Here is a 26,179-nt window from a genome sequence, read left to right as displayed (position 1 = left end):
TTGTTAAAGTGATAAGGGGGTGAGGAAGAAGAATTTTATTATTATTATTATTAAAAAGAATGCAGATCAATAAGCAATTTCTTTCTCTTTTCCTCTTTTTTTTTTGTTTTCAAAATATATAAATATTTATACATAAAATGGCTAATACTCGTTTCTATTGTTGTTGTAATAAGTTAGAGTGTCCACAATTAAAAGTATTTAATGAATCTTTTAAAAAGACAGAGGAGGATGCGTTTTTGGCTGCGGGTATATGTATACATTCTTTCTAGTCATATTGATTTTAATTATCATTTATCTTATCCATAGAAATTGGTCAAATGCTCTTACTAGAAAAAAATAACAATAAAGAAATATCAATCGTATGTGATGTATCCATATTAGAGATTCGAATTCACATGACTCTCCCCCTTTTTTTTTATCTAGAAAGAATATAACAGCTTTAAAGAGACTTTACAAGAATCAAAAGAACTTTATGCAGAGAATGTGGACCTAAACAAGGTATATTTTATATATAAACAGAGGAATATTTCCTTTTTTTTAAAAGAAAAAAGCGGTAAAAAAAAAATGAAAGTTTAGATGATTACCGTACTTCAATCCGAGATTCAACTCTTGAAAGAACAGCATTCAGTTGAAATAGATCATTACAAGAGAGAACTTGAAAGAATAAACTATTCTAAACAAGAATTATTAAATACAGAAGAAAGACATGAAAGTCAAGTAAAATAATAATAGAGTATCAAAAAGTAATCATATTAATTATTTGTTAGATTTCAGACTTAAAACAAGAATTAGAACATCTTCAAAAGACTGAAAATCATCTTCGTAACAAATATAAAAGACTTGGATCTAATTATGGTAGGAATTTCCATGCTATAGCTATGATTAAAAATAGAAATAAAAATATTCATGTATATCATATTAGAGACATTACAGTTATCATACGATGCAGTCTTAAAAGAACATGATACTTTACTTTATTCTTTATCAATGCCTGATAGAAACAAAAATCATATAAAAGAAGTAAGTTGTGATAGAATATCATATACAAGAAGGGACTTTATAACAATAATAATACTAATAATAATAATAAAGTTGGCTGCTAATAATACAAAAGATAATGCATGTATGTCAAGTATGACTATTTCACCAAATAATAATAGAAAAGGTATGTAATATGTAAAATGCAATACAATACAATACAATACAATACATGCATGCATACATACAAATAGATGATTTCAATTGATTCATTTCTTCTTCCTTTCTACTAGCTGTGGAAGATGGAAATCTGTTTGAACTCTTACATACCGTCACTCAACAAACATTGGATAAAATTAACGCAACAGATACTCGTGTATTAAACAGAAAGTTACGTAAAGTCTTTGATATGACTGAATTGAGTAACAAAAGTAATTCTATCTTGAGAGGCATTCTTGCGGATGATTTATCGACTTTCAGGTCACAATTTAATTGGACTCATCATGATCCTACTTTAACTTCCTTTTTCTCACTTGTCACTTGTATAAAAGGTCTTTTACAAGAATTAGGTTCAATGAAAATGACTTTAAATGATTTACAAGCTGATTATGTAAGGCGAATTGAACAATTAACTCAATATCCACATGGCAACTACTGCTTGACTGCAATGTCACTTTCCAAGTATAAACCAGATACACTTGTTCAAGTCAAAAAAGAACGACGACAATCAAAAAATAATGGTTTCATTCAAGGATTAGTATCCATATTCACAGTACAATAAAACAAAAAAAGATGATCTTTATTTATTTAAAAAATGCTTCTTTAAAGGGTATTTCTTTTAATTATTCAGAAATAAACTTCCATATATAATTTGTCGTGAATTCAGGAGAATATTCATTAATAGCAAATGTACGGATATCTTGCTCGTTTGCTGAGGCTTATTTAACAAGTATAAATTGAATTAATAAAATAATTCAGCATATCCTATTTCTCTAGTCAAATCATCCATACTTACTCAGTATTACTTTCTCGATTTTATTGTTATCTTCTATTCGTGGTCTTACGCCTAATCCACGATAAATAGCTAAACGAAGTCTAAATGTATCGTTAGATATAAATAAATAAATAAATAGAATCTATCTTTACTCATTCACATCAACTAGATTATCAGAGAGGTTAGGTTTATCAAGTTCTTCCAATTCCTTTTCTAAAAGTCTTATTTCTTCACTGAGTTGGACTTGTCGTTGCTCTTCTTGTTTAATCATTGATTCTTGTTTCATCTTTTCTTCTTCATATGTGTTATTCTTTTCAACAGTTGTTCTATATTCTTCAATAACAGTGGCTTCTTTCACTTTTAGAACCTCCAGCTGTCTTTGTAACTCTATAATATACCTTTTTTCTTTAGTAAAACTCGCAATTGTTTGGAAAATAATAATAATAATAATAAACCTTTATTTAATTCTTCTTTTGAACGTAAAATAGTCTTTGCATTTTCTTCTGCATCGGTCAAGTATTCTTTAGCTTCTTCTAATACATCGACGGGCTTTAATTTAGAAATAACTTCATTTGCTGCATCTAGTCGCAAATAGATTTGATTAAAGCCCTCATCAACCATTGTAATAATTGTCTTTTTTTTTTAATATGTATATTATATATTATATAATATAATATAATATAATATAATATATATATATATTATATATGTATATATACACACGTTATATGTATATATATATTTCTATACACAGTATATATGCTTTGAAGAGAAAATAATGTTTGGTACTTGTTTTGACTTAACATTTTATATAATTCATGCCCGGTCACAGGAAGTCGTTGCTACAATAAGCCACAAAATTTTTATTTCAAAAAAAAAAAAAAAAAAAAAAAAAAAAAAAAAAAAAAAAAAAAAAGAAAAGGAAAAGGTATATTTCATTCTATATACACATTCATACATACATACATACATACATAGTCATGTCAACAGAGCAAGAACAAGTTCAAGTTCGTTTTACAACTCAACAACCTAAATATGCAGTGAGTGACGCTGCTATATTATTACCTTCTAACATTAAAAAAGAAGGACTCTCTGAACTTGTTAATAGTTTACTTGAAAATGGTACTGACACATGTAAAAAAAAATAAAGATCTATACGGAATCTATTCTAACTTGCTATTCTCATTTAAAATTTACATTAGAAACCCCTATTCCATTTGATTTTTTAATTGATGGTCAATTATTGAGAACAAGCATTGCTGAATATTTAAATCAAGCTAAACTTTCTACTGTAATTTTGTTAATATATACCTATATTGTTTGGAAATAATAATATTTTTTTTTAAAAAAAAAACATTGATAAATAGGAAAATCTTGTAACGATTGAATATGTGGAATCAATGCTTCCCCCTGTTCCTCTTACAGCTTATCAACATGACGATTGGATTAGTTCAGTTCAAGGTAAAAATGGATTATTTCTTACAGGCGCCTATGACAACATGGTTCGATTATGGAATAGTTCAGGAGAGTGCATTTCAACATTGATGGGTCATACTGATGCTGTTAAAAGTGTTGCATTTGGTCAATTTGAGGGAGATGAGAATGTGAATGTCTATTCTGGTGGATTAGATCATACTCTATTGGCATGGACTTGCTCATTACAAGATACTAAGATTAATCGTGTATTATACGAATGTAAAGGTCACAAAGGACCTATTGAATCAATTGCTGTAGATAAAGAGAATCGTTATTTAGCAAGTGCCTCAGCAGATAGTTTTGTTAAGATTTGGACAACAGAGGAACCATCAGAGGATGAACATCTGGAGTCATCATCAGTTAACAAAAAGAGAAAGAAGATGGAAAGAGAGGATGGTAGAAAGATAAAGACAAATTGCATTACATTGGAAGGCCATGTAGGTGGTGTGAATGCAGTTACTTTTGATAAATCAGATTCAAATATTGTTTATACGGGTGGCTGGGATCATTCTATCCGTTCCTGGAATGTTGAACAACAAGTCAATTTAGTTACAAAGGTTTGTTCATCTATACAAGTTTAATTACAGTATATTATTTAATATGTTTCAAATAGAATTGTGAAAAGGTTGTACTTGATCTTGATTATTCCTCACACTCTAAACTTCTTGCAACTGGACATAGTGATAATTTGATTCGATTATGGGACCCTAGATCAGAAGGTATGTGTGTAGTTGTATAAAGTACATAAAATGAACTTGGGAGAAATACTTAATATTCTTTTGAATAGAAGGAGCAAATGTAAAGATGAGTCTTCGTGGACACTCTGCCTGGGTATCTTCTGTTTCATGGGCACAAAATTCAGAATACATGTTATGTTCAGGTTCATATGATTCTACAGTTCGTGTTTGGGATATTCGTAGTAGAGAACCTTTATATACTGTAGAGGCTGAAAATGACACAAAACAAAAAGTTTTATCTGTCTTTTGGGATAATGAAAAGATCCTTAGTGGTGGTGAAGATAAGAAGTTAAGAATATATCGAGCAAAAATTTAATAAATAAATAAATAAATAATTTTTTAAAAGTTCACTTTATTGCTTGGAACTAAACTCTCTTTATCTTCGTCACAAGGGCAATAATGTTTAACGCATCTTTGCCATGACCCAGTGCTTGCTACATCTGTGCAAAATCTGAATACGGTATCTAATAAATAAATACATACATACATATGTTGTTTCAGTACATAGAGTTTATCACGTCATGTAGATGCATTCGTTTTTTTTTTTTACCTGTATACGTCGTACACGTATTTGTATTGTCAAGTGTCCCATCACTTCTGTTAAAACACATACACATAGCAGAGTCTGTATGTTGTAAAGTGGATACTGTCATGATACATTTACATCCTATGGTATTTGGATCAATATGTCGGTTACTTAGACGTTCACTTAAATTAGAGATAGCATAAGCTATTATCAAAGAAGAATGATAAATAAGAATAATTGAAAATAGTAGAAGAGTAACAAATGAAGTTTGTCGTTTAGACATTTTATCTTTTCTTATTAACAAAAGAAAAAAAGAAAAGAAAAGAAAAGAACTGTATCTTTATAGTTAGAATAAATAAATTGTATTATTCTAGCTTCTAATGCATGTATGCATATAACTTTATCATGTTCTCCTTGCTTCCCATATAAAAATATATACAGTTTAATTTAATCATATTTATGTCCATTAAGCTATAAAAGTAATTTACATAATATCATCACGCCAACAAAAAAAATCCTATGTCTATTAATAAGAGAAAATAAGGACTTTTCTTAGGATCCAAGTACTTTGATACAAATAAATAAAAATAGAAATACATATAATGTCTACTTGATATCTAATCAGAATTTAATGCACAAACACAGGAAATCTTTGCAAGTATGGAAAAAAAAATTAAAGATTGCACACTAACTGAGCTCGCTCTGCATACACAAAAAGTAAGGATTGCATAACTGTGTAATTAAGATTTTCTATATCTGTGGAATCTATTTCAGGAAATGATATATTTATACAGCCAGTACGATGGATATTGTCGCCAATTAACAAATATGTGTCGGCAGTTGAGAAATAATTGTCGCAAAGGGTTTTTTTTTTTTTTTTTTTTTTTTTTTTTTTTTTTTTTTTTTTTTGTAATTTTATTAAAATTTTTTTAGAGAGGTTCTTTATATAATTTTGCTATAGAACAAGCTCTGGATATAAGCATAAGTAGTATAATAAAAGATGAATTACATAATACAGGACAAACTATAATCCTGAACATATAATAATAAAAGAGATCATATCTTTTGTACACTCTTTGAAACTCTATCTCTTTCTTTTCTTCAAAGCCATTATTCCTTTCAAACTGATCAAAATCTAAAAAGCCTTGTTATCATGATCATCATAAAAAAGAGCTCAATTGTCATAATACAGTAATAAGAAAGCTTACAGCTTAACTATTTAAAATGCATGAACCGCCAAGAGTATCTTGTACAATTGAAAAAAAAAAGCATTCTACAACAAAGCTAAAAGGGAACATCTTGTAAAATTAATTGTAAGAAAAAAAAAAGCGTCTAGATTGTGTGTGTCTAAAAATAAAAATAAAAATAAAACTGTTGTATAAAATACCATTTTTTATATTATTGATAGCTTATCTATGAACATCATGCTCTGTCGTGTAACTGAATTTGACTAGTTTTGGCTTAATTTCTTTACAAGAATGCTCAATATATTCACATGAATATAAATACATATAAAAAAAGTAAACAAACGTCTTCTTTTTTTTTTCTTACTTTCTTACTTTCTTGCTTACTTTCAAAGAAGACAGTAATGCTTTACTACATTCAAATAAAAGGCAAAAATTATCTCTAAAGTATTAAAAAGAAAAGAGAAAAAAAAAAGAAAAGGAGAAAGGCAGGAGAGAAGATTTAACGAAAAATAAATTAAAAACAAAAAAAAATACGCTAAAATTTAACTTTAATAACTTCTCCTTCTTGTTTATTTTTTTTTCTCCTGAATTTTACTATAAGAAAAAGCACATTTTTCGTTTTTTTTTTCCCTTTTTTTCTTCTTTAGCTTTTTTTTATTTTTCCTATTCTTCTTTATTTTTACTTGAAACTATGGGTAGACATTGTCAGGGTTATGAAGTGTGCTCAAGTCACATAGCTTGGCTTACTTGAGTTTGTAGAACTGTCCGTTTATAACATGGCTAAAGGAGAGGGCCTAGACTCTCTTTTGGTTACTACATGCATATCCGCCTTCACCTTGGGTTATTGCAACCTTAGATAATTGATGGGACCTTATCGAATTTTGACTGCTCAAGTTTGATTTATTTCCAAAGGAGGAGGGAAATAAAAAGGATACTTGGGGTTGGAAATTGTAAACCTGTTCCTTTTTTAGGGAGATTAGCGTACTCTTTGTCTGCACCATTGAAAGGGCTTATCTCAAGGTTTAGTTTTTCTGTTTTTCTTTTTGGAGGTTTTTCCTTCTTTTTATTTTTATCTAGTTGCTGTTTATAAAATAAAAATAGATAAGGATGCACAGCTTACGTTTCTGACCGTGGTTTTTTCATCTATTTATTTAGTTGAAGAATCCCAGCTTGTATTTACTGTTAAGTCAAAAGTAGATGCTAGGGGTCAAAGAAGGGACATTCTCAGGTAAACAATAGTCAGGTCGTGCACTTCATGTATCTGGATTCCTTCCACTTCGCCACGCTACAGGTCAGAATGTTTAGCCCGGCTTCCAGTGAAACTTACATCCAACTGTATTTTTTATTGGGTTATGGGGTGAGGAATCCTATCTTTTTCTTCTAGCAAGGCTTGGGCCAGGTTGGACTTTGCCAAGTGTCTACTAGTTGAAATTGGACGTTTATCTTTCAAGTAGACATTTAGAGGGAGAAGAAGAAAAAAAAAGCCCAGCATGGGTATTGGTTTATAGAACTTATTTTTGGGATTAGATATGCTTTCACCTTCTCGTGGTTAATCCTGTTAGTATCAAGTCTCTTCTAAAGAGATTTGAGAACTAAGAAAAGCATCTTTTTTTTATAATATTAATATAAATGAAAAAAAAAATCAATTTAATAAAATAGTGCTCCATAATAAAGTTGCTTCTCTAATAATATTTAATAATTAATCGTATAATTCTTTAACAAAAGTGGTGAAAGACTATAACAGCACAGTGTATAAATATTAAAAAGATTATTGTATAATTTCCCTAAGTTTTCTTTCCTCTCAAGGTAAGTTATGTATGGTTAAGTAAATTCAGCGTCACTAGAATGTAAACTACCAGAACAAGACTAAAACTAGCCAACATTCATAATGAGCATTCATGATCTGATTGCTGTGTTTATCTCCAGAATATAATTTGAAGTTGTGTCAAGCCTTGCCATCATTATTTTATCTGGAAACAAACTAACTTTGGTTTTGCAACTAGTTTTTTTTTTTCAACATAATTTTCTCCAAAGAAAATTTTCTTAGAGCATTGAATAGTAAGGACTGAAGGGAAGCTTGACCGATTCATCAAAAAGAAGTTGTTGAAATATCTCAGCCTTTGCAAAGGAATCTTATGTTTTTTTTTATTATAAAATTTTCCATAAAGACAATTCCTTTACTCCTCAGTATCGTATCTACGGATGGTATAATGTCACTTAATACAAGAAACACATTTTTGAAGCCTATCATGAAAACAAAAAAGATTGCCATTTGACATCACTTGTAAAACGTAACAACATGTTTTTAGAAAACGATACAGTTAGATACAGTCTTTTAATTATATATTGCTCTTGAATGAGCATTGACTTCATAAAGAATATAAAAGGTAATTGCTCTTTCAGTAAATTTGCCTCACTATGTGGATTAATTAAAGGAAAATCTATAAATAAACTAAAGTTAATGCACATGCTGTGAACATACATTTAATAAGAAATTACTGCCATTTTTTATTATGTACGATGTTTCTTGCTATTCGATGACCTCTTTTCATAATTTATATGTTGATGCACTCACTATTTATCGCTAACTTAAACCCTTCTACAATACTTGGCTGTTTTTTTTTTTTTTTTTTTTTTTTTTTTTTTTTTTTTTACTTATAGTATAGATTAGATTGTCTTAATATTATCTTATTCACCTTAAATTACACTATAATAGACTTCTTCTAAAGATTGTCTTAAAGAAAGAAAGTAAAGCAGATTGCCAAGTTTTATTCGGCAATTAAACTACTTCCCTGGCAGACTGTGTCGTCGTTGACTATAAACTTCAGAAAAAATAACATAAAAAAGTCTAGTTAACTATTATTGTAACATTACACTCTTTATGAATTTATAACCTTTTTTTTTTGGGGGGACAAAGTTGATCTGTGACAGCTTCAACTGTTATGGCTAACATTTCAAAAACAAAGACAGTGTTTTAAATGCAAAAGATAAGGAAAGAGAAAATAGAAAAGACAAGTCTGTGAAAACTCTGTACAGTTTATTAATAAAAAAAAATGATATGGAAAAATGACAAGGGCTATTTATATGTTGTTTGCAAGGTAATTGATATGAATAAATGAATACTAGTATAATAAAGCATTATACATAAATATTGTTTCCAAATAATTCTGCTTGCGTTAATATTAATTCACAGTGAATATTCCAGCTATTTCGTTTCTAAATATAAAGAAAATGGAACAAGACATCCCCTTGGAGGCAAGTTTAATTTATTTGAGAAAAAAATACAAGATGGACCTTCAAAAGAACAAAATTGTAGGAGGTCTTGTCAGGGACCTTTTTGAAGAAAAACATATAGTAAAATTATATGAGATAATATGCTACTTCTGACTAAGGTATCGGAAAAATTATTTACGCATTTTTCAAAGAAAAGAAATAAGATTTGTTAATTGGCGACAATATCCATCGTACTGGCTGTATAAATATTCCAAGCTAATTGAGTGTAGTACTAGAGATAGGGTGATCATCCTTAAAAGAGGCAATAATGTCATTGTTAGAAATTATTAGTAAGTGATAGAGGAATTATTAAAGTATTTATGATCTCACAATAAAAATACTCGATCTTTTTCGGGACAGACTATACGACTATTAATTCACTTTAGGAACGTTTTAAAATCAAAAATTTATTAATTTAAAATGTATTTGTAAAAAACAAAATCAATTTTATTTAACTAAAAGGTATATTTCTTCTTCTTCTTCTTCTTCAATTGTCATATTCATATTACACGCCATAATCCCATACTCTTATATCTCCATCATCAGATGTAGAAACTATTTTCGTATCACCAAGAGCAACCGCCGTTACAGGTCCACGGTGCCCCTCTAAAGCATGCATACATTTACCACTACCCAAATCCCAAACTCTTACTGTTTTATCATGAGACCCAGATATGATACGTAAAGTGTCATACGCTAAACTCCACACCCCTTCTATATGTCCAAATAACGTGCGAATACATTTCCCTGTTTTCATATCCCATAATTTGATAGTATTATCTAATGAACCGGATATAATAATTGGGTCCCTTGAAAGTATGGCCGTATTTGTTAATGGTGTTTTTGATTCCTTTTTGATTGCCATGCTGTTTCGTCTATTACTTCCAGTGGTGGCACATGCAGGTCTAAGCTGAGTTAAATTAGTGTTTGAAGAATAATTATTCTGAGGCTGCAAATAAACATCTTCTTCATTAAGTCTATGTGTAAATCCCGTTAGACTTGGTATTGCAATCTGTACTTGGCCTACATGCCCATTTAAGACACGTATGCAAGAACGGGTTTGTACATCCCATAGACGAATAGTTGAATCGTCACTAGCAGAGACTAACATAGTACCTTCTTGACAGAATCGAACTGAATTTACCCATTCAGTATGACCCGTAAAAGTGCAACATTCACCAGCAGAAAAGTTCCAAACACGAACTGTATGATCCGTTGAACCACTTGCCATGAGTTTTGAATTAAAATGTAAACTTAGTACGCCACCTGTATGACCTTCAAGTGTACGAATGCATTTTCCTGTTTGCCAGTTCCATATTTTTAATGTATGATCCATTGAAGCTGTCACTAATTTAGCTTCATCAAACTGCAAGGCACGAACACAACGTGTATGCCCTGTTAATGTTCTTATTAATTCACCAGATTCTAAATTCCAAATACGAACAGTTTTATCGTAGGAACCAGTCATTAAAATATTAATCGCATCGCAAAACTGAACACACATTACACCATCCGTATGACCGCTTAAAACAGTTAATTTATAATTGTTATTTCTCCAATTTCGTTCTATCATTAATCGTTCTGAATAAACATCTTTCCATGCTTTACGAACCAGTGTTGGTGCTATTGTAGTGGTGCTGGTGCTGGCGCTGGTGCTGGTAGCAGCACTAGTAGTCGTACATAGATCAGGTCCTGATTTAAACATAATATCAAAATTTGATATTGCTTCCTTATCGATTTTGCTCTTTTTGTTAACATGATCCATACTATTAGTTATATTTTCCGTTGTGTCATTCCGTACCGTTGACCCACATGCTATCCTTAGAGGTGCATTACTAGTATTAATAAGAGGACGTTCGATACGCAATGTTGCTTTACGTTTCTTGTTTAATAAAGGTAGTCCCCATCCACATTTTGTGCATTTCTTATCAATATGCTGTTCACACATACGGTGCCATAAAGCATCATCGTCGGCTAATCGTTTCCAATTGCGGGATACTTGAGCAGCATGACACAATGACTTTGCATCCAAATAAAAAAAGATTTGTAAGGAGATCTCTCGAGGTAAAATAGTTAAAAAATCAATACGTAATAGTGGTTTAATAGCATCATAAAGAAATGATAGTTGAGGCATACAACAGGTGGATAAAAGGCCTTTTAAAATTAATATACGTTGATCGGCAGGTGCTGCTGAAAAAATGGACCAAATCTGAGTAATCGCTGCTTTATCTTCTGTCGGCAATTCTTCTAATTGCTACGTGATGAAGAAAAGAAAAAAAAATTAATGAATATTAATAATACTACTGAACCCTTATTATAATTATTTCTTTTTTTTTCTTGTTTTAATACTATACATGTTGGATATTTTTAATATTAAGATCATCAGGTTGCCTTTGTTTGATTAGATCAGGATGATGTCGATAACACACTCTCCTAGAATTTGAGACTTGATCAGGAACGTGACGAAAAAGAAATTCCTTTATTGGCAATTTATCTTCTGAATTGTTATTCATTTTTATTTTAATCGCCAATTGGCTTTATATTATATGTTTATTATAAAGATGTACAATATATGAATTTGCAGATAACAATAATAATAATAATTATATGTATAAAAAAAAAGATAAAATTACTAATAAAATTAACTAAATCAGGAAATGAGTCTATACAAAAAATAAAAATACGTGACTGACATGTATTAAATTCAGTCAATATTAACATTTATAAAAATCTGATGATTGGCATTAATAAGCATGCATGAAACAAGTTAAAAAAAAAAGCTCTACAATGATCTTCTCTTGTCAGCATTAGACACATTATGAGCAATAGTAGATGCTGTCCTTTTTGGTGCTGGGCCTTGTTGCTGTTGCTTTACACCTACTACACCACCTCCCATTGATACACTTTGCTGCGAGCTAATGGTTGGTTTCCGTCTCATCATATTTGAAAAGGTACTATTTTTCTTCTTTTTAGAAACCATTGCTGGACTAGCGTCCTTATTTTGAACATGAAGTCTTTGAGCATGTCCTACAATACAGCTAATTAAATCATTGTATGTCTCTGCATCTATCTTAAGTTGTTCTTTTTGATCTAATAAGTTATCAAGATATTCCGCAGCTTGTCTCTGAAGTCGTGTCAACTCATTTACCATGGCATTCAGTTTAACATTAGGAAATACTCGAATAGTTTCTGAATTGAAATGTTATTATATATTTCGTGTATATTTCGTATATGCATATTTACCTTCTGTTAATTCACAATAAGCTCTGGCAATATCTATATCTAATTCCATGTCTTGTTCTACCTCTTTTGTGTTTTCATTCATAGTTGTAGTCATCACTTTTAGACCAGTTGTTGCTGATGCTGACCTTGTATGTGTTTGTATAGTCTCAGGTTCCGCTGACATAACACGTTGATCATCTACAATACTGGATATTCTCTTTTTCGGCGATTTATGAATTACATTAGATGATAATGAAGGATATGTGCCCATGGAGGGTCTATCTTCATAACTAAATGTAACACCTAAAGCATTTAAATATGCCTTATTTGTTTCAGATCTTGTCCATTGAAATTGACCCATTGCTCCTGTCACAGAATTATAAAAAACTGTATCACGTGAAAGCTTGTCCCATAAATCACGACTTTTATATACATGCATCAGATTATATTTCTAAATAATGAAAAAAAAAACCCCTATTTTCATTACCTGCAAAAAGTATTCAAAATATTTGTTTCATGCGTTGTTGGTAAAGAGTCAATTATGAATTGATCTTCATCTTCTTTTCTCCACATACATTCCAAATAATGATCAATAAACTGACAAAGCTCTGAAGGATTATTTCCTAATAAGTCAGACTATACTAATAATGTGAATATAACCTATTTCTCTTTCTCTCCTTCTGTATATATATATATATGTTATTATTACATAAATTTCGGCTTCTGATGGAATCTTTGGTTTAGGTTTTTCTTCTGATGTATCTTCTTCTTTTGTCAATGGGTCATCTTCCTTTTCGAATTCTTCTGGAAATTCGTTACTGTCCTCAAATTCGTCAAATTGCCCAAATTCATCATCATTAGCATCCACAAACCCTTCATTAAAGTCATCGAAATCGTCAAAGTCATCGCTCATGTCAACTTCTTCTTCATTATTATGCATCATGCTTTGTTCGAGTAATTCTGGTTCTTTTTCGGGTGGTATTGGTTCTACTTGATCTTCTTTATTTATCGGAGATATAGGTTCTTCAACAAAATTTTCTATATCCTTCTTTATTTCTTCATCATCTATTTCTTTTTCTAATGAGGAACGAGCTGACATGTGTAATTAAGATTGATTTTTATTTAAAATCGCTATAAAAAAAAATAAAAAATAAAAAATAAAATAAAAAAAAATAAAATAAAAAAAAAATAAAAATAAAAATAAAAGCTTAATTTGGTTCTGAAGCATCAACAGCTGAAGTTCAAATAATAATAATGGCCAATCGTCTTTATTTTTAGAATGACAATAATTACGTGCAGTATTCTCTAAACCATTTATTTTATACATAATGTAATACGCTATTCTTCTTCATCACTAGTACTGCTATATCCTTCTTCAGCATGTCTCATTGCTCGTTCAAACTCTTCTGCAAATTCAGCAATTGATTTACCAGAAGAGAGATCAATTACATCTTTAGGAATCATGTTTGTCGCAAATTTTGGTGCATTACAAGAAAGAATGTTAGCTTCTTGTTGAGATTCAACAAGTCGAATTTCAGGCTCTATTGTATCCAAATCAACTATTTATATCGAACGAAAAAAAAAAACCAATAATAATTAGTGAGTTTAACCAAGTTAATTAATAACTTTCCATGACATTTACATGAGATCAACTCATTCCAGTCATATAGGATAGCATCTGTAGATGGACTAAAAGGATTAAAATCTACAAGATAAACTTTGTTTCGATTACGCTGAATGTAAACATCAAATACGTCTATTTTAATTCAAAAAAAAATAAAGAATTAGTATCAATAACCTAACACGTGTTATTCATACTTTACAGTTAATGCTTTCAAATTCATCTCGAATAACATCTTCAAAGAATTGATATATGGATTGTTCAATATTACTTTTTTCATCAATCAAAAATGGATAATGATTTAAATCTCTTTGAGTAATGCCAATAATTTCTTGATCTTTAACAAAACATCTAAATTCCATTGAAGGCTGTAAATCATACCATTTTCTTAGCACGAGATTAAATCTACTTTTTTCATGATCGCTTTTTTTCTCTTCAGCATCGACACAGTTTTCATATGCATGATTTAAATCGTGATTGATAAAATCAGATGATTTCAGTAATAAAAAGACATCAAAAGGAGAAGTGCATTTTAAAGTTTGTGTAGCTGATATCCAAGCTGCATCTCGAGGTGAAGTCCAATTTAACTTGGGAAACACAGCCCCTTCAAATTCATAAATTGCTTCTTTAATTGCTTGCTCAACCTCTGGAAAATTAGGTAACTTATTAAATATATGGTTATTTAATACATTTACATGATTATAAAAATATGCCATTTTTTTTTTTTACTTTATTAGTACTTCCTTCTATATCATCATTAAATTCAGTGATTTCTTCATCGGAATCGATTTCCTCAATACTAGCTGCAATAGGTTGACTATTTAGAGGTCACATACGAATATTTAAGTATAGTGTAAATAATGGGCATTGAATTAGAATAAGAAACTTAACTATAGGTTTTTTTTTGACTCGAAAAAAAAAGTTTTATTTACCCATCCTCAGGTAAGTAAATACCTTCTGCATTTAAATATTCAATAAATTCATTGCTTAATGGCAAAATTTTAGATTTGAAAGTATATGATTTGAATCTTGGATACCATGAACTGAATGAACAATTATCTACATCTTTACAAGTAATGGAGATAAAATTATTTTCTTGTGATTCAACTTCCTTAGTGGACATGATCGTTTATTAATGTTATGAACGATTAAAAAAAAAAATAAAGTAAAATAAAGCTACTGCGATTTTTTTTTTTTTTTTTTTTTTTTTTTTGAAAAGTTTTTAAAGACCGGAGAAGTTAGTTGGTACAGGACCATTAGGCTTTCCTTCAGGTGTCTATTATTATTATTATTATCAATACTACAATTATTTATAAAGCATCATGTATTACCACATAAGCAGAGCACAATCCACCATCTACTCTGAAATCGGTACCAGTAACATATGAGCTTTCATTAGAAGCCAAAAACAATGCTCCATAAGCTTGTTCGATAGCCTCACCTACAACAAAACTATAAATTTTTTTTTTGTGAGTGTTTGTTAATTATTATTTTCTACCGAATCTTCCTTGAGGAACATGAACAAGTCTTCTTTCTTTTTTCTCTGTAGTGTTTAAAAAATCCATTAGCAAAGGCGTACGAATAGGTCCTGGACAAAGTGAATTGAATCGAATATTTTCGCGAGCATGAACCATAGCAAGTTCACGACTATGCAAAAAAATAAAAATAAAAGGATGAGGTTTTAATTCGAATACAAATAGTGTACTTCTTTATACTTACGTCATAGCTAATACAGCACCTTTGGATGCAGTATCTATATAATTATATTTTATGTGTAAGTACAAATAATAATAATAATATTTTAAATATTTTTACAAGCTAATTGAGGTGTAGCAGCTCCCATCATGGCAACGAAACTGGCAGTATTAATAACAGATCCTCCTCCATTTTTACGCATGGCAATAATAGCATATTTGCAGCCATACCAGACACCCTTTACATTGATATCCATTGTTAAATCCCTATATATATATGGTTGACAGATCTTAGTAAATATAGGACGATTATTATTCCAGTCAATATTACCAAACGCTTTCTTCAGTACTAAGGGCGTCATCATCTTTAGGATGCATAATCCCAGCATTATTAAACATAATATCTAATTTACCTATATCAAGATAATAAATAAATAAATATAACTGGTATTGTCATTTTTGATTTTACCAAATACACTAACTGCCTTATCGACTAAGGCTTTGACTTCTTCTTCTTTAGATACGTCTACTTTTACAGCAATCGCTGACTTATCATTTCCGACAATTTCATATATCTTTGTAACAGTCCTTTGTGCACCTATTTCATTGACATCTGCGCATACTACTTTAGCACCTTCCTTTGCAAATAAAATGGCAGTTTCGAAACCTATTCCACTTTTTTATTTTTTTAAGATAAAATAACGCATATTATATATATTAGTATAAGCAATATAAATACAAAAGGGATAAAAAAAAAGTGTTTACCTAGCAGCTCCCGTAATGATAGTAACCTTTCCCTCAAGCCTTCCTCCAGTCATTTTGTATAAGAAAAATAACAAGAAAAAAAAAAGAAAAAAAAAAAGGGGGGGAAAGAGGGAAAAGAAGTGTGTGAAATTGTCATCATTCTATTTTTATTCTAATATTAAGTCTCCTGAGCATTTACTACAACTACTACTACTACTACTACTAAAGTGTGATGCATAATAAACATGCAGCCTACAGGGAAAAAAAGAAAAGTATAATTTTATTTATTTGATATTTCCGTCTATTTTAATGTGATAATTTTTATGAAAGAAGTTAGTTACATATGCTTTATTATAGAAAACAAATTCTAATAAGTTATTTATATTTTTGTGCATTTAAAAATATCCATAAATTAAATTTGCTTTTATTTACAATCCAATACTATTCATGATCGTAGTACACATAATACAATAAATTTGTCTCGGCCTGATAAAGAATTTATAGAGGAATACTAGGGGTAAGGCCAGTATTGTAAAATATTCTCTAAAGCAAACAAGAAAATTAGTCTTAATAATAGAGTTATTCATCATTCTTGATAAATAAGTGAGTGTAACTATTGTATCTTCAGACTAAATCAGCATATCTTAATTTATTTATTTTATTTTTTTTTTTTTTTTTGCTCGTAGCATAATTAGTCTAGTAAGTGTGATATATACAATTCAAAGGGTATATCAAATTGTAGGTATAATGTTAAAGCAAAGCTAGCATAAGAGAGAAAATGAAGTTAGCATCGAGTTTTTTATAGTAATACCTGTATTAAATCATAGGAGAAACAGATAAGGAAAGTTAAAATAACCTTATGAACTTATCAGAAACAGAATCCAACAAACAGGCTTTTGACTTGAACAATAAACCTTTGCTTGTTTATTCTCAATATCAGATACATGAGCTATTTGTATGCCGTTCTTTTGAGACTAGTACAACGTATATTATTTATGATCTTTAGAATATAAGACTATTTTTGCGTCTTGAGCATATACATACATGCATACATACATGCATACATACATACATACACACATACATGTGTATCAATATTCCATATACAAAAAGGTTCTTTATTTATTGATTAAACATATGAAATTTTATCAATACCCAAACTACGTCGAACCTGAATTAGAGCAACTAACTCTTTAATCGTTTCCTCTAGAATAACAACGTTATTTAGTAACATTGAAAGCGTAATCTCAGTACTTTTATCAACTCTATTAGATTTTGATGGATGAACTGATTTAGGAGTAAACATATGTTCATCTTCATCATCCAAGTCTAAAATGGCTTCTTCTCTTTCATTAGTAAAATTGGATGGAAATAGGGGCTGAAGACGTGTATTTGTCGTCCTTTTGACATGAACTGTTAAAGGTGACATTGGGTTACTCAAGATAACATTCATATTGGTATTAGAAATAGAGGATAAGTTGGATGAAATAGGTGAACTACTTACACCCGTCAGGGTAGATGTCACTGAAGTAGAAGAAGAAGGACTCAGTAAAGGTGTTGAGAGTGAAGGGCGAAGGATAGAAGGCTTTCTGTTCATAGCATTATGATGGTTATTCATGATACGTGCACTTATAGCCGTTGTCAAACTATTTGAAGGAGACATTACTCTTTTATCTGAGAATGAGAGTTCACCGGTTATTAAAGCCTTACGACGTTCATCTAAAAGTGTGTCAAATTCTTGTATTTCAGAACGATAATAATCTACTTGCTGAGTAAGTGTACGAAGTAAAGTAAAAAAGGATGGATAAGACTTAAAATAGGTAGGCGATGTTTTCTTGTCTGATCCTTGCTCAGCACCAAAATCAATTGAACGATCATCATTTTCATCATCATCATCATCAACATCGTTGTCATTATTTATAGGTGAGCTAATAGTATTCCTCTCTTGTTCATATATATCTTGTTGATACACTTTATCAGCTTCAGTCTTATTATTATTACTAGTAGACGCTTGATCTTCTTTAGGATCCAATACACGCACATCATCATGACCTGTACGATCTGATTCACTGAACGTTATCCAGCCCTCCAGATTACGATATGGACAAAGCGCTAGTGCAGAAATGACACCAGTTAATGCTAAATTTAATTCGACAGATTGTGTAAAAAAGTGACTCAACAAGTTCAATAAAATTTGTAATAAGGGATCTGTTGAACGAAGTCGATGTCGTAGTAATGATTTTGCACCGCATGTCTGTTGCTTCAAACTTACTTTTGTTTCTTTTTCTTTGAGTTTATAAGAATTATCTTCATAACGTTGACCATATTTAAAACTCCTTCTTCTCTTTGCCTTTGGTGTCTGTATATAATAGTCATTTTTCATATTAAAGGAATTTTCATGAACCAGTCTCATATGATGATAGCAGTCGTCATTATCAAACATGATCTCTACATCTCGAAGATATTCTTCATAACCATATCCCAAAACATCTTTTGCATGAGTTTTATCGATAGCAGCAATTAGTGAAAAATAGAGTTCAATCTCACGTAAATGATGCGAGATAATAACGGACCGACTGTCATGTTCAATGTATATAGAAAGTAATCCAAGAGAATATTGGCAATGGTTAGTAATAAGTGTCTTAAGAAGCTTCAAGGTTGCAATTACGGTTGATTGAGAGTTAGATTTAAGACGACTAAAGATTAAATCTTTGAGCGTAAAATGGGCAAGATGATGATTATTATTTGAAATGGTATTATCCTTATTCATATCCATATGATTTATTCCATTAGAAAGATCCTCATTAACTGCTATCTCTTCATCGACCATTAAATAACCTACAATCACCTTTGATAAATCTTCTTGTTGTACAGTTTGTAAAATTAAGTCGATATAGCTGATAACAGCTACAGAAGATCCATCTAGATCTGAACACTCAAGGATAGATGGATATAAGATATTTTCTAAAAAGATAGAACGTATACTCTTCAAAAGTGAAATACATATGTCAGGATTTGGACATCGTATAATAACATCTTGACAAAACTCTAGCAACTTTAAAAAGGAATCGAGCTGATATCTAAATTCATGCGAATTTGAATACTCGGCACCAAAACCAAAACGAGCAAATCGATTGCTATTACTCTTTATATTATTCTCAAGGGAGTCTTGACCAAGTAAATAAGATACTGGATTTGAATAGATTTGCTCTATTTCATCTTTAATTATCAGCTTTCTAGGAAGTTGAGAATACAGAGCGCCGAGCCCAGCGGCCATAATTGTTGCAAAATCAGATCCTAAAATAAAATCACCCAATTGATCATTTGCCAGTTCCATTAAAAACAATAAGCCGGTTCTCGCAAAATCTCCTGATCGTCCCTCACGATGTACAAAACGTAACAAATAAGTAAATAATAGAAATTCGTATTCATGTTGAGGATTTTCTGTCGTTGTAGAATGCTCACTCTCATTAGTGTTACTGTTATCATTTTCAGATACAATTGAACTCTTTTGAGGCATATTTAACCAAAGTTTATCATGGAAAAAAATATTCAAAAGAGCAGGAAATCCATGAATTTTTGAACATATAATATACATCAAATCTACAAGATCATCACTATAGAGTTCGCTCTGACGATCATCAAGAACGCAAAAACGCAGTAATCTAATTGTAGGCCTATGTACAGCGTTATGAACAAGGAACCGATCATCCAATAAATCAATCATATTTGCAATCATTCGAATTGCCTCTCCACGAACACCTACAGGATAGTCTGCTTTTTCTACAATGCTAACAAGATATTGCAAGATACCATTTTTCAAAAAATATTCCATACAAAGACCAGTGGTATTATCTTCTTGACGAGCTTCCTCATCCACTAATAAATCAACCATTTGACGTAGTTTGGCAGGAATTTCTGTTTGCTGTACATGTACGTTTGCCTTATGATCATCCATAACAAAAATATTCTAAAATTAAATAAAATTAAAAAAAAAAAAATATGTATATAATTAGTTTAAGACATTTTCACATATATTAAATTTATAATAATATCATTGATAATTGTTACTATTATTAAAATATAAAATGAAAATTTACATGAATATATTCCCAATTCTTATGAAATTTAGAAAGTTGCATTGCTCCTGTTGGCTGCACTTTAGGAGGTGCAATACGTTTTGTAAATTTCGTAAAGTAATCCATCTTTAATTGAATTTATTTTAATGTAAATCAAACAGTTGAGATGAAAGGAGTGAAGAAAAGGCAGGCTTACTTTTCTTTCTTTTTTTATGACAACAAAAAGAAAGAAAGAAAGAAAGAAAGAAAGAAGGAAAGAATATAGGTCTTATTTTCTTAATATGTATAAAAGGGTAAAAGAAGTAAAAAAAAAAAAAAAAAAAAAAAAAAAAAAAAAAAAAAAAAAAAAGTAGCGTTTACTTTTGAATTTATCTCGGTCTTTAAAAATCAGGAAAATAGTAGTGAGCTTTACTGGCATCCAATTACTGACTTTTCAAGCCAAATAGCACATTTTACTGTGCTTCCACTCTCAATTTACCGATTTTTTGAAAACACTGTCCATTTTTTTTTGAGAAAAATTGCGCACTTGTGCGAGGCTAATTTAGTCAGATATTTGAACCACCTTTTACGAATAGTTTGACCAATTTCTAGTCAAACGTCAAAATGCTTATAAAGGCTCTTTATTGAAATATTTAAGAAGAGTCTTGTTTATGTTGGTAGTAGCTTTTTCTAATTTTTATACAGAGCATTTTTCAGTGATATATTAAAGGTAAGATAACAACTATTGTTCATATTAACACATATACTGACTTGTCTATTATCTTTAATCAAACACGTTTTAAACAGGTAAATAAATGCATATAAAAAGGTAAAATAAAACATAACATTTATCTGTTAATTCCAAAGGTATACTTTCTTTGTCTAATATAAGATATATCAGCCTTATCTTTTATTCTCTTCTTTAGGACTTTTTACTTTTTTTTTTCAAATAGCTTTTGTCCTTTTTGAAAACCCCCTTTTTTTTTGTTTTCGGTAAGTATTTTATTCTTTTGAATACCAATACTCTTTTTTATTTTTTTATTTACTAACTAATCAACTTTGTTTATTATAGATTGTTTGTTTGCTTCTGTTTAACTGCTATAATTTAGCTTCCTGGACCCCTATCATTATTATCTCTGTCTTTTTCTCTTATTTATTTGTATCTATTTACTGCGTAATCGTACTATTTCTTTTTAAAGATGCAAAGGTAAGTGCAATCGTATTTTCTATTATTAATTGCAAGAAATATCCTTTTTTATTATTATTTCAAAAGCAATTTATTTTTTGCAATAATTCATTTGCTATATATGCCATTATTATTATTATTACTATTCTAAATGTAAATAAAGTCACATTTTATGTAAACAAACTAAATGTTTATTTTTAAATAACATCCAATAAACAAGACAATAATAAAAGCCTAATATGTATTAAATGTATTTTATAAGCCAATAAGTAATAAAGATCAAACGTAAATAAACGTTATCTATTCTGCAAAATACCAATGATGGTTCATGGTTTTCAAAGAAATAACCAATCAAATGTAAAAAGTTATACGTTGTATGTATGGAGTACTATACGGCGTACGCACGTACGACTTACAGTACACCATATGTGCAGTACATGAGTACGACATATAGTACTCCATACATACGACAGACAATTTTTTTGCAGTGGCGCGCTAGGCGATTTGTAAAAAGTCTCACTGTCATTCGGCCGGAAATGCAGATCAAGTAAGTCTCCACATTCTATTCTCGTTTCTTAGACTAAAAAATATTTTTCTTTCGTTAGGAAGCAAACTATGTCGGCAATCTAGACTACTATTGCAACAATGAAAACAAAAATGGTAAGTATGGGAGCCTTTTGGATAGCATTTCTTTTTTTTTTCTTTGCTAACATACTTTTTTTTATAGAACGAAAATGAGTCCAGCTATATAACCGCTGGTTTTGATGTGCTGAATTCGTATAGTACTACTGTGACTAACATGGCCATCCAAATTGGAAAAAGAAAAGTAATATCATCAAGCAGTATCAGTAGCAATAGCAATAGCGAAAGCAGCAGTAACAACAATAGCAGCAGCTCCTATCAAGGTGTTGTGAACGTGTCTACAGATGATGAAGAAGATATTAACGAAAATGCTCTTACTATTAAGGAAATTATTTTTGGTATGGCATTGAAAAAGATAAAATCTATCCATACCTCCCCCCCTCCCTCCTCTCAACTTGATAACTCACTTTTTCTTAATAGTTTCGGGGGATTGAATGGATTGAATCGGAAAAGCGAATCCTCAATGAACTCGATGAAGGATCACCATTTTTAAACATCAACCTAGCACTTTCACGTGCTGTCATTTTACTAATGAAAAAACAACCATTGGCTGGCATGGATATCTCAGTGTTGAAGTAAGTTATGTGCAGTATAGAAAAAAAAATGTATCAAGGATTACATATCAATATATCAACTCTTTCCCATTCACTCCCCCCCTTTTTTTGAAACAGGTTATCTTTATCAGGCATAGTGAACCAATTGAAAACAGACCAATTCAACGCAATCAAGCCTTATCTTCCAGAAAAATTTGATCAATCTCACGTGGACCATATTGCGGATAAAATCAAACGTTATGAAATGAAGGATGACACATCAACAATGTATGAGTTCATTTTGGATCTTATGTAAGTACTAAGAGCTGCTGAAAAAGAAATAAATTCTCATTTTTATTTTGTGTGTGTATGTGTAGGGAATCTGAAAACTTACCTATTGAACTTGTCCTGTTGCAAATCGATACTTTTAATGCTAAATTCTTGAAGACGGAAGGAAGAACGTTGGAGAGTTATACCATGCTGAAAGTAGTGGAATATTTGTAAGAACATCATGATAGTGAAGAGTTAAAATGTGATACAGTGCGGCCCAAATGACTGATTTGTTTTTATTTTTATTTTTGTTTTTTTTTTTTTTTTTTGGCTATAGACTTGAAACGCCGAATGACTAGAAGCAAGACGACTCCGAAACCACCATCTACAGACGCATTGCTACCATTTTCGACTTCATGCATGTCAAGTTAGCCGAGTAAGTAGAAATAAAAAAAAAGAAAGGAAAATGAGACTCATGATTTTTACTCTTTATGCTGTGTTAGTGGGGAGACATCATGTGACCGCTCTAAACACGAACGACAATACAATGACATTGCTTTTGGCGCATTATCTACGGATCGTGAACTTTGTGGTCGGAAGATAAACCTATTAGTATGGTATGGCAGGGATGCCAAAGACTTGGAATTATCGAGTTTGACTTGAAAAGCTATGTCAACAAGAGTTTTTTTGTTGAAGTATTCTTGAGTCTTACCCTGAGACGAGTGCATGATGGTAGCAAATCTGGAAAAAACACGCCTCAAAGAAACAACGAAGTTATATAGACAATTGATTGTCAAACACAAAGACTTATATTGCGAAAATGCCGGCTATATTCCATCTAAACTAGTATATGCACAACAAATTGCTTTGTACGAATGTACAAAAATTGAAACCGCCTATTACAATAATATCAAAGCCCATTTTGGAGATATGCTCCGCGAAATGCTAAACAAACTTTGCAAAAAAAAAAAAAAAAAAAAAAAAAAAAAAAAATCAAATGCTCTTCAAGAAAGAATGACGACAGAAGGATATAGCACAAAAGCCATACAAGCAGCTGTCCGTAAAGAGATCTTTACTCCCTGCACCCAAGTAAAACTTGCTGTGGCGAAAAAAAAAAGAAATTCCCAATTCTGACATCTTGGATGAAAAGTCAATATCAGAAATAGAAACTCTATTCTCCATGTATCCTACAGACTACAGATTCCATAAAGATTCGATTTTCTATAATGTAGTGGCTCGACCAGTAAAGCACTTCAAGGCTTTTTATAGACTTGCACAGCTTGTTGAATCAGAGAAGTTGAAAGAATTCATTTGCTTTCCTATACGAACCACGTTTATTCCCGCATATATGACAGTGGATAGTAAGATCGTTAACTTCCATATTCTCAAAAACAAGAAGCCTGCGAAGAAGGATAAAATTAAAACCTGGGCTTAAGTGGCTGATTTTTTTTTTAAAAAGAAAGCTTTTAAAGAACAAGGATTAAATAAGTCTCTTCATTTTGAAGGGACTTTGGAGACTAATGGAATTGGTGTTTCTATTCTGAAGCAAAATACTGCTACAACTAGGAAGAAAAAGCTAACATAAGATAGCCCTGAAACTTCAAAAAAGGAAGGTAAACCAAGGAGTGACAATGATGCCTAGTATATTGAAACATTAACATAGGCAGAGTTGGCAAGCACGAATGGAAGATGCGTTTTGATTGATCCCGGAAGACGTGATATTTTATACTGCATGAAAGAAACCAGTGTGGTCAAGCACAAGGAAGTTCTTGTTTTTACAAAAAATGACAGATCAAAAAGATCAAGACACTTTAGAACTTTACGAAAGTCAACTAAACCATCTATGGTTGAATCCGCTGAAGCTCTTCTTTCCAAAACCCCGTTAACCACTGTAGATGTAGTCAAATTTGTAGATTACATTAAGACAAGATCATCGATGGAAAACATATTAAACCAATACTATGGAAATAAAACAAAATCATCCGAAGTTCTTTACTTCCCTGGCTCCTTGTTTTCCTTTCGTGTGGATGAGAAAAGTAACCTGGATTTTGGACATTTATTCGTCTTAAATATTCGAGGCGTCGTTTCTTCTCCTGACACTCGAACGCAATCTCAACTGTACCATATGTACTTGCAGCTAATGTTGCAGCAACGACATATCTCAGAGAGATTGGACGATGGAGTCAAAAATACAGTGCTTGAACTTGCAGAGAAGATGATCGCGGATGAAGAAGTCAATCTGAAACAACATATCAGTGAATTGTTGGAGAAACTTCAAGTTTTGCTGTTCCGAAAGCTGAAGTTTTCATCCAGAATTTTCTATGATCAAAATGACCAGATGTTAGTGAAGAGGTTGAAGAAGAAGTTTGGTCATGATGCGATTCTTGTTATTGGTATTTGGTCCGCTTCAAACACAAAATATCACGAGCCAACCAGGAGCATAGGTCTCACTCGAATGCTGAAGAAAAACGGCTTCCAAATATTCAAGACTGACGAATATAAAACTTCTTCATGCTGCCCAACCTGTGAAAGTTCATTAGAAACGTTTAAAACAGTTGCCAACCCTTGCCTCCATAAGAGAGCAGCCAAAATGCCAACTGTAAAATGTCATGGTTTATTGAGGTAAAGTAACAGTATGAATTGTATTAATACGACAGAGAATGATAATAATTATTGAACTATTAGATGTAAAAATCGTAACTGTCTGTTGGCCAACCTTGAACAAGTCAAGGAAATTCCACAAAAGCTGTGGAATCGAGATATGGCAGCTGTTTTAAACTTTCGAAAGATCTTGATGAGCTTGAGAGAGACAAGTAAACGCCCTGATGTTTTTAGCAGAAAAGAAGTGTCAAAACCAGAATGAAGGAAACAATAGCAAATCTCCGCCAAAGTTATCGCTTTGGTTATTTAATGCAGGTATGTTGCTCTGAGCTTACTTAAAAATATTGGTGAGCCAATCATTTTTTGGTTTTTCGCCAATACTTTTTTTAGTAAGCACTAAATTATTTTGTTATTATCACCATTCAAATTTCTAAATT

General features: G+C 31.0%; 10 protein-coding genes across 10 annotated transcripts; 4 read left to right on the top strand and 6 right to left on the bottom strand.

Moving 5' to 3' along the window:
• Positions 1-106: 106 nt before the first annotated feature.
• On the top strand, positions 107-2,059 carry BX663DRAFT_7505 (uncharacterized protein). Its single transcript, XM_051532315.1, has 8 exons — positions 107-246; positions 307-359; positions 424-498; positions 577-717; positions 768-855; positions 923-1,020; positions 1,093-1,165; positions 1,272-2,059. Exons 1-8 carry the CDS (start codon positions 138-140, stop codon positions 1,757-1,759), a joined length of 1,125 nt encoding a protein of 374 aa, XP_051387658.1. The 5' UTR covers positions 107-137; the 3' UTR covers positions 1,760-2,059.
• BX663DRAFT_491653 (uncharacterized protein) lies at positions 1,779-2,660 on the bottom strand. The gene is made up of 3 exons (XM_051525106.1): positions 2,428-2,660; positions 2,125-2,359; positions 1,779-2,073 (listed from the first exon to the last, which is right to left on the bottom strand). Exons 1-3 carry the CDS (start codon positions 2,591-2,593, stop codon positions 1,980-1,982), a joined length of 495 nt encoding a protein of 164 aa, XP_051387657.1. The 5' UTR covers positions 2,594-2,660; the 3' UTR covers positions 1,779-1,979.
• Positions 2,661-2,925: 265 nt separating this feature from the next.
• On the top strand, positions 2,926-4,535 carry BX663DRAFT_491651 (WD40-repeat-containing domain protein). Its single transcript, XM_051525105.1, has 4 exons — positions 2,926-3,094; positions 3,175-3,263; positions 3,340-4,005; positions 4,062-4,535. The coding sequence occupies exons 1-4, from the start codon at positions 2,953-2,955 to the stop codon at positions 4,185-4,187; spliced, it is 1,023 nt and encodes a 340-aa protein (XP_051387656.1). The 5' UTR covers positions 2,926-2,952; the 3' UTR covers positions 4,188-4,535.
• Positions 4,440-5,023, bottom strand: BX663DRAFT_491648 (uncharacterized protein). The gene is made up of 2 exons (XM_051525104.1): positions 4,736-5,023; positions 4,440-4,649 (listed from the first exon to the last, which is right to left on the bottom strand). The coding sequence occupies exons 1-2, from the start codon at positions 4,992-4,994 to the stop codon at positions 4,525-4,527; spliced, it is 384 nt and encodes a 127-aa protein (XP_051387655.1). The 5' UTR covers positions 4,995-5,023; the 3' UTR covers positions 4,440-4,524.
• Positions 5,024-9,676: 4,653 nt separating this feature from the next.
• Positions 9,677-11,684, bottom strand: BX663DRAFT_528425 (quinon protein alcohol dehydrogenase-like superfamily; the record flags this gene model as incomplete). The annotated part of the gene is made up of 2 exons (XM_051530162.1): positions 9,677-11,425; positions 11,526-11,684. 2 exons carry the CDS (start codon positions 11,682-11,684, stop codon positions 9,677-9,679), a joined length of 1,908 nt encoding a protein of 635 aa, XP_051387654.1.
• A 134-nt stretch (positions 11,685-11,818) lies between these two features.
• On the bottom strand, positions 11,819-12,928 carry BX663DRAFT_7416 (uncharacterized protein). The gene is made up of 2 exons (XM_051532308.1): positions 12,415-12,928; positions 11,819-12,360 (listed from the first exon to the last, which is right to left on the bottom strand). The coding sequence occupies exons 1-2, from the start codon at positions 12,830-12,832 to the stop codon at positions 11,954-11,956; spliced, it is 825 nt and encodes a 274-aa protein (XP_051387653.1). The 5' UTR covers positions 12,833-12,928; the 3' UTR covers positions 11,819-11,953.
• Positions 12,929-13,731: 803 nt separating this feature from the next.
• On the bottom strand, positions 13,732-16,107 carry BX663DRAFT_528424 (D123-domain-containing protein; the record flags this gene model as incomplete). The annotated part of the gene is made up of 12 exons (XM_051530161.1): positions 13,732-13,952; positions 14,036-14,149; positions 14,217-14,676; positions 14,744-14,831; positions 14,947-15,000; positions 15,078-15,079; positions 15,264-15,290; positions 15,346-15,455; positions 15,513-15,661; positions 15,734-15,767; positions 15,830-15,975; positions 16,040-16,107. The coding sequence occupies 12 exons, from the start codon at positions 16,105-16,107 to the stop codon at positions 13,732-13,734; spliced, it is 1,473 nt and encodes a 490-aa protein (XP_051387652.1).
• Positions 16,108-17,581: 1,474 nt separating this feature from the next.
• BX663DRAFT_547357 (Retinoic acid induced 16-like protein-domain-containing protein) lies at positions 17,582-20,657 on the bottom strand (the record flags this gene model as incomplete). Its single annotated transcript, XM_051531003.1, has 2 exons — positions 17,582-20,422; positions 20,553-20,657. 2 exons carry the CDS (start codon positions 20,655-20,657, stop codon positions 17,582-17,584), a joined length of 2,946 nt encoding a protein of 981 aa, XP_051387651.1.
• Positions 20,658-22,341: 1,684 nt separating this feature from the next.
• Positions 22,342-23,804, top strand: BX663DRAFT_547356 (uncharacterized protein; the record flags this gene model as incomplete). The annotated part of the gene is made up of 7 exons (XM_051531002.1): positions 22,342-22,356; positions 22,424-22,676; positions 22,817-22,913; positions 23,010-23,183; positions 23,249-23,357; positions 23,501-23,577; positions 23,645-23,804. The coding sequence occupies 7 exons, from the start codon at positions 22,342-22,344 to the stop codon at positions 23,802-23,804; spliced, it is 885 nt and encodes a 294-aa protein (XP_051387650.1).
• Positions 23,805-24,155: 351 nt separating this feature from the next.
• On the top strand, positions 24,156-25,767 carry BX663DRAFT_528421 (uncharacterized protein; the record flags this gene model as incomplete). Its single annotated transcript, XM_051530160.1, has 4 exons — positions 24,156-24,230; positions 24,292-24,502; positions 24,578-24,670; positions 24,809-25,767. 4 exons carry the CDS (start codon positions 24,156-24,158, stop codon positions 25,765-25,767), a joined length of 1,338 nt encoding a protein of 445 aa, XP_051387649.1.
• Positions 25,768-26,179: the final 412 nt, after the last annotated feature.

Source organism: Cokeromyces recurvatus (assembly GCF_025118155.1).
Source record: "Cokeromyces recurvatus strain NRRL 2243 chromosome Unknown BX663scaffold_1, whole genome shotgun sequence".
NCBI lineage: Eukaryota > Fungi > Mucoromycota > Mucoromycetes > Mucorales > Mucoraceae > Cokeromyces > Cokeromyces recurvatus.
Note: the sequence above shows the minus strand (reverse complement) of the source record. Positions and strands in the feature narration are given on the sequence as shown.

Bases quoted from the DNA above. Each gene is read 5' to 3' on its own strand.
- BX663DRAFT_491651 (XM_051525105.1), top strand. From the start codon at position 2,953: ATGTCAACAGAGCAAGAACAAGTTCAAGTTCGTTTTACAACTCAACAA. The intron at 3,095-3,174 runs GTACTGACACAT...AATTTACATTAG, and splicing joins TAATAGTTTACTTGAAAATG to AAACCCCTATTCCATTTGAT. The intron at 4,006-4,061 runs GTTTGTTCATCT...TGTTTCAAATAG, and splicing joins AAGTCAATTTAGTTACAAAG to AATTGTGAAAAGGTTGTACT.
- BX663DRAFT_7416 (XM_051532308.1), bottom strand. From the start codon at position 12,832: ATGCATGTATATAAAAGTCGTGATTTATGGGACAAGCTTTCACGTGAT. The intron at 12,361-12,414 runs GTAAATATGCAT...ATTTCAATTCAG, and splicing joins TTATTGTGAATTAACAGAAG to AAACTATTCGAGTATTTCCT.
- BX663DRAFT_491648 (XM_051525104.1), bottom strand. From the start codon at position 4,994: ATGTCTAAACGACAAACTTCATTTGTTACTCTTCTACTATTTTCAATT. The intron at 4,650-4,735 runs GTAAAAAAAAAA...TTTATTTATTAG, and splicing joins TACGTGTACGACGTATACAG to ATACCGTATTCAGATTTTGC.
- BX663DRAFT_491653 (XM_051525106.1), bottom strand. From the start codon at position 2,593: ATGGTTGATGAGGGCTTTAATCAAATCTATTTGCGACTAGATGCAGCA. The intron at 2,360-2,427 runs GTTTATTATTAT...GGTATATTATAG, and splicing joins AAAAGAAGAATTAAATAAAG to AGTTACAAAGACAGCTGGAG. The intron at 2,074-2,124 runs GTAAAGATAGAT...CGATACATTTAG, and splicing joins AATCTAGTTGATGTGAATGA to ACTTCGTTTAGCTATTTATC.
- BX663DRAFT_7505 (XM_051532315.1), top strand. From the start codon at position 138: ATGGCTAATACTCGTTTCTATTGTTGTTGTAATAAGTTAGAGTGTCCA. The intron at 360-423 runs GTATGTGATGTA...TTTTTTATCTAG, and splicing joins ACAATAAAGAAATATCAATC to AAAGAATATAACAGCTTTAA. The intron at 499-576 runs GTATATTTTATA...ATGAAAGTTTAG, and splicing joins AGAATGTGGACCTAAACAAG to ATGATTACCGTACTTCAATC.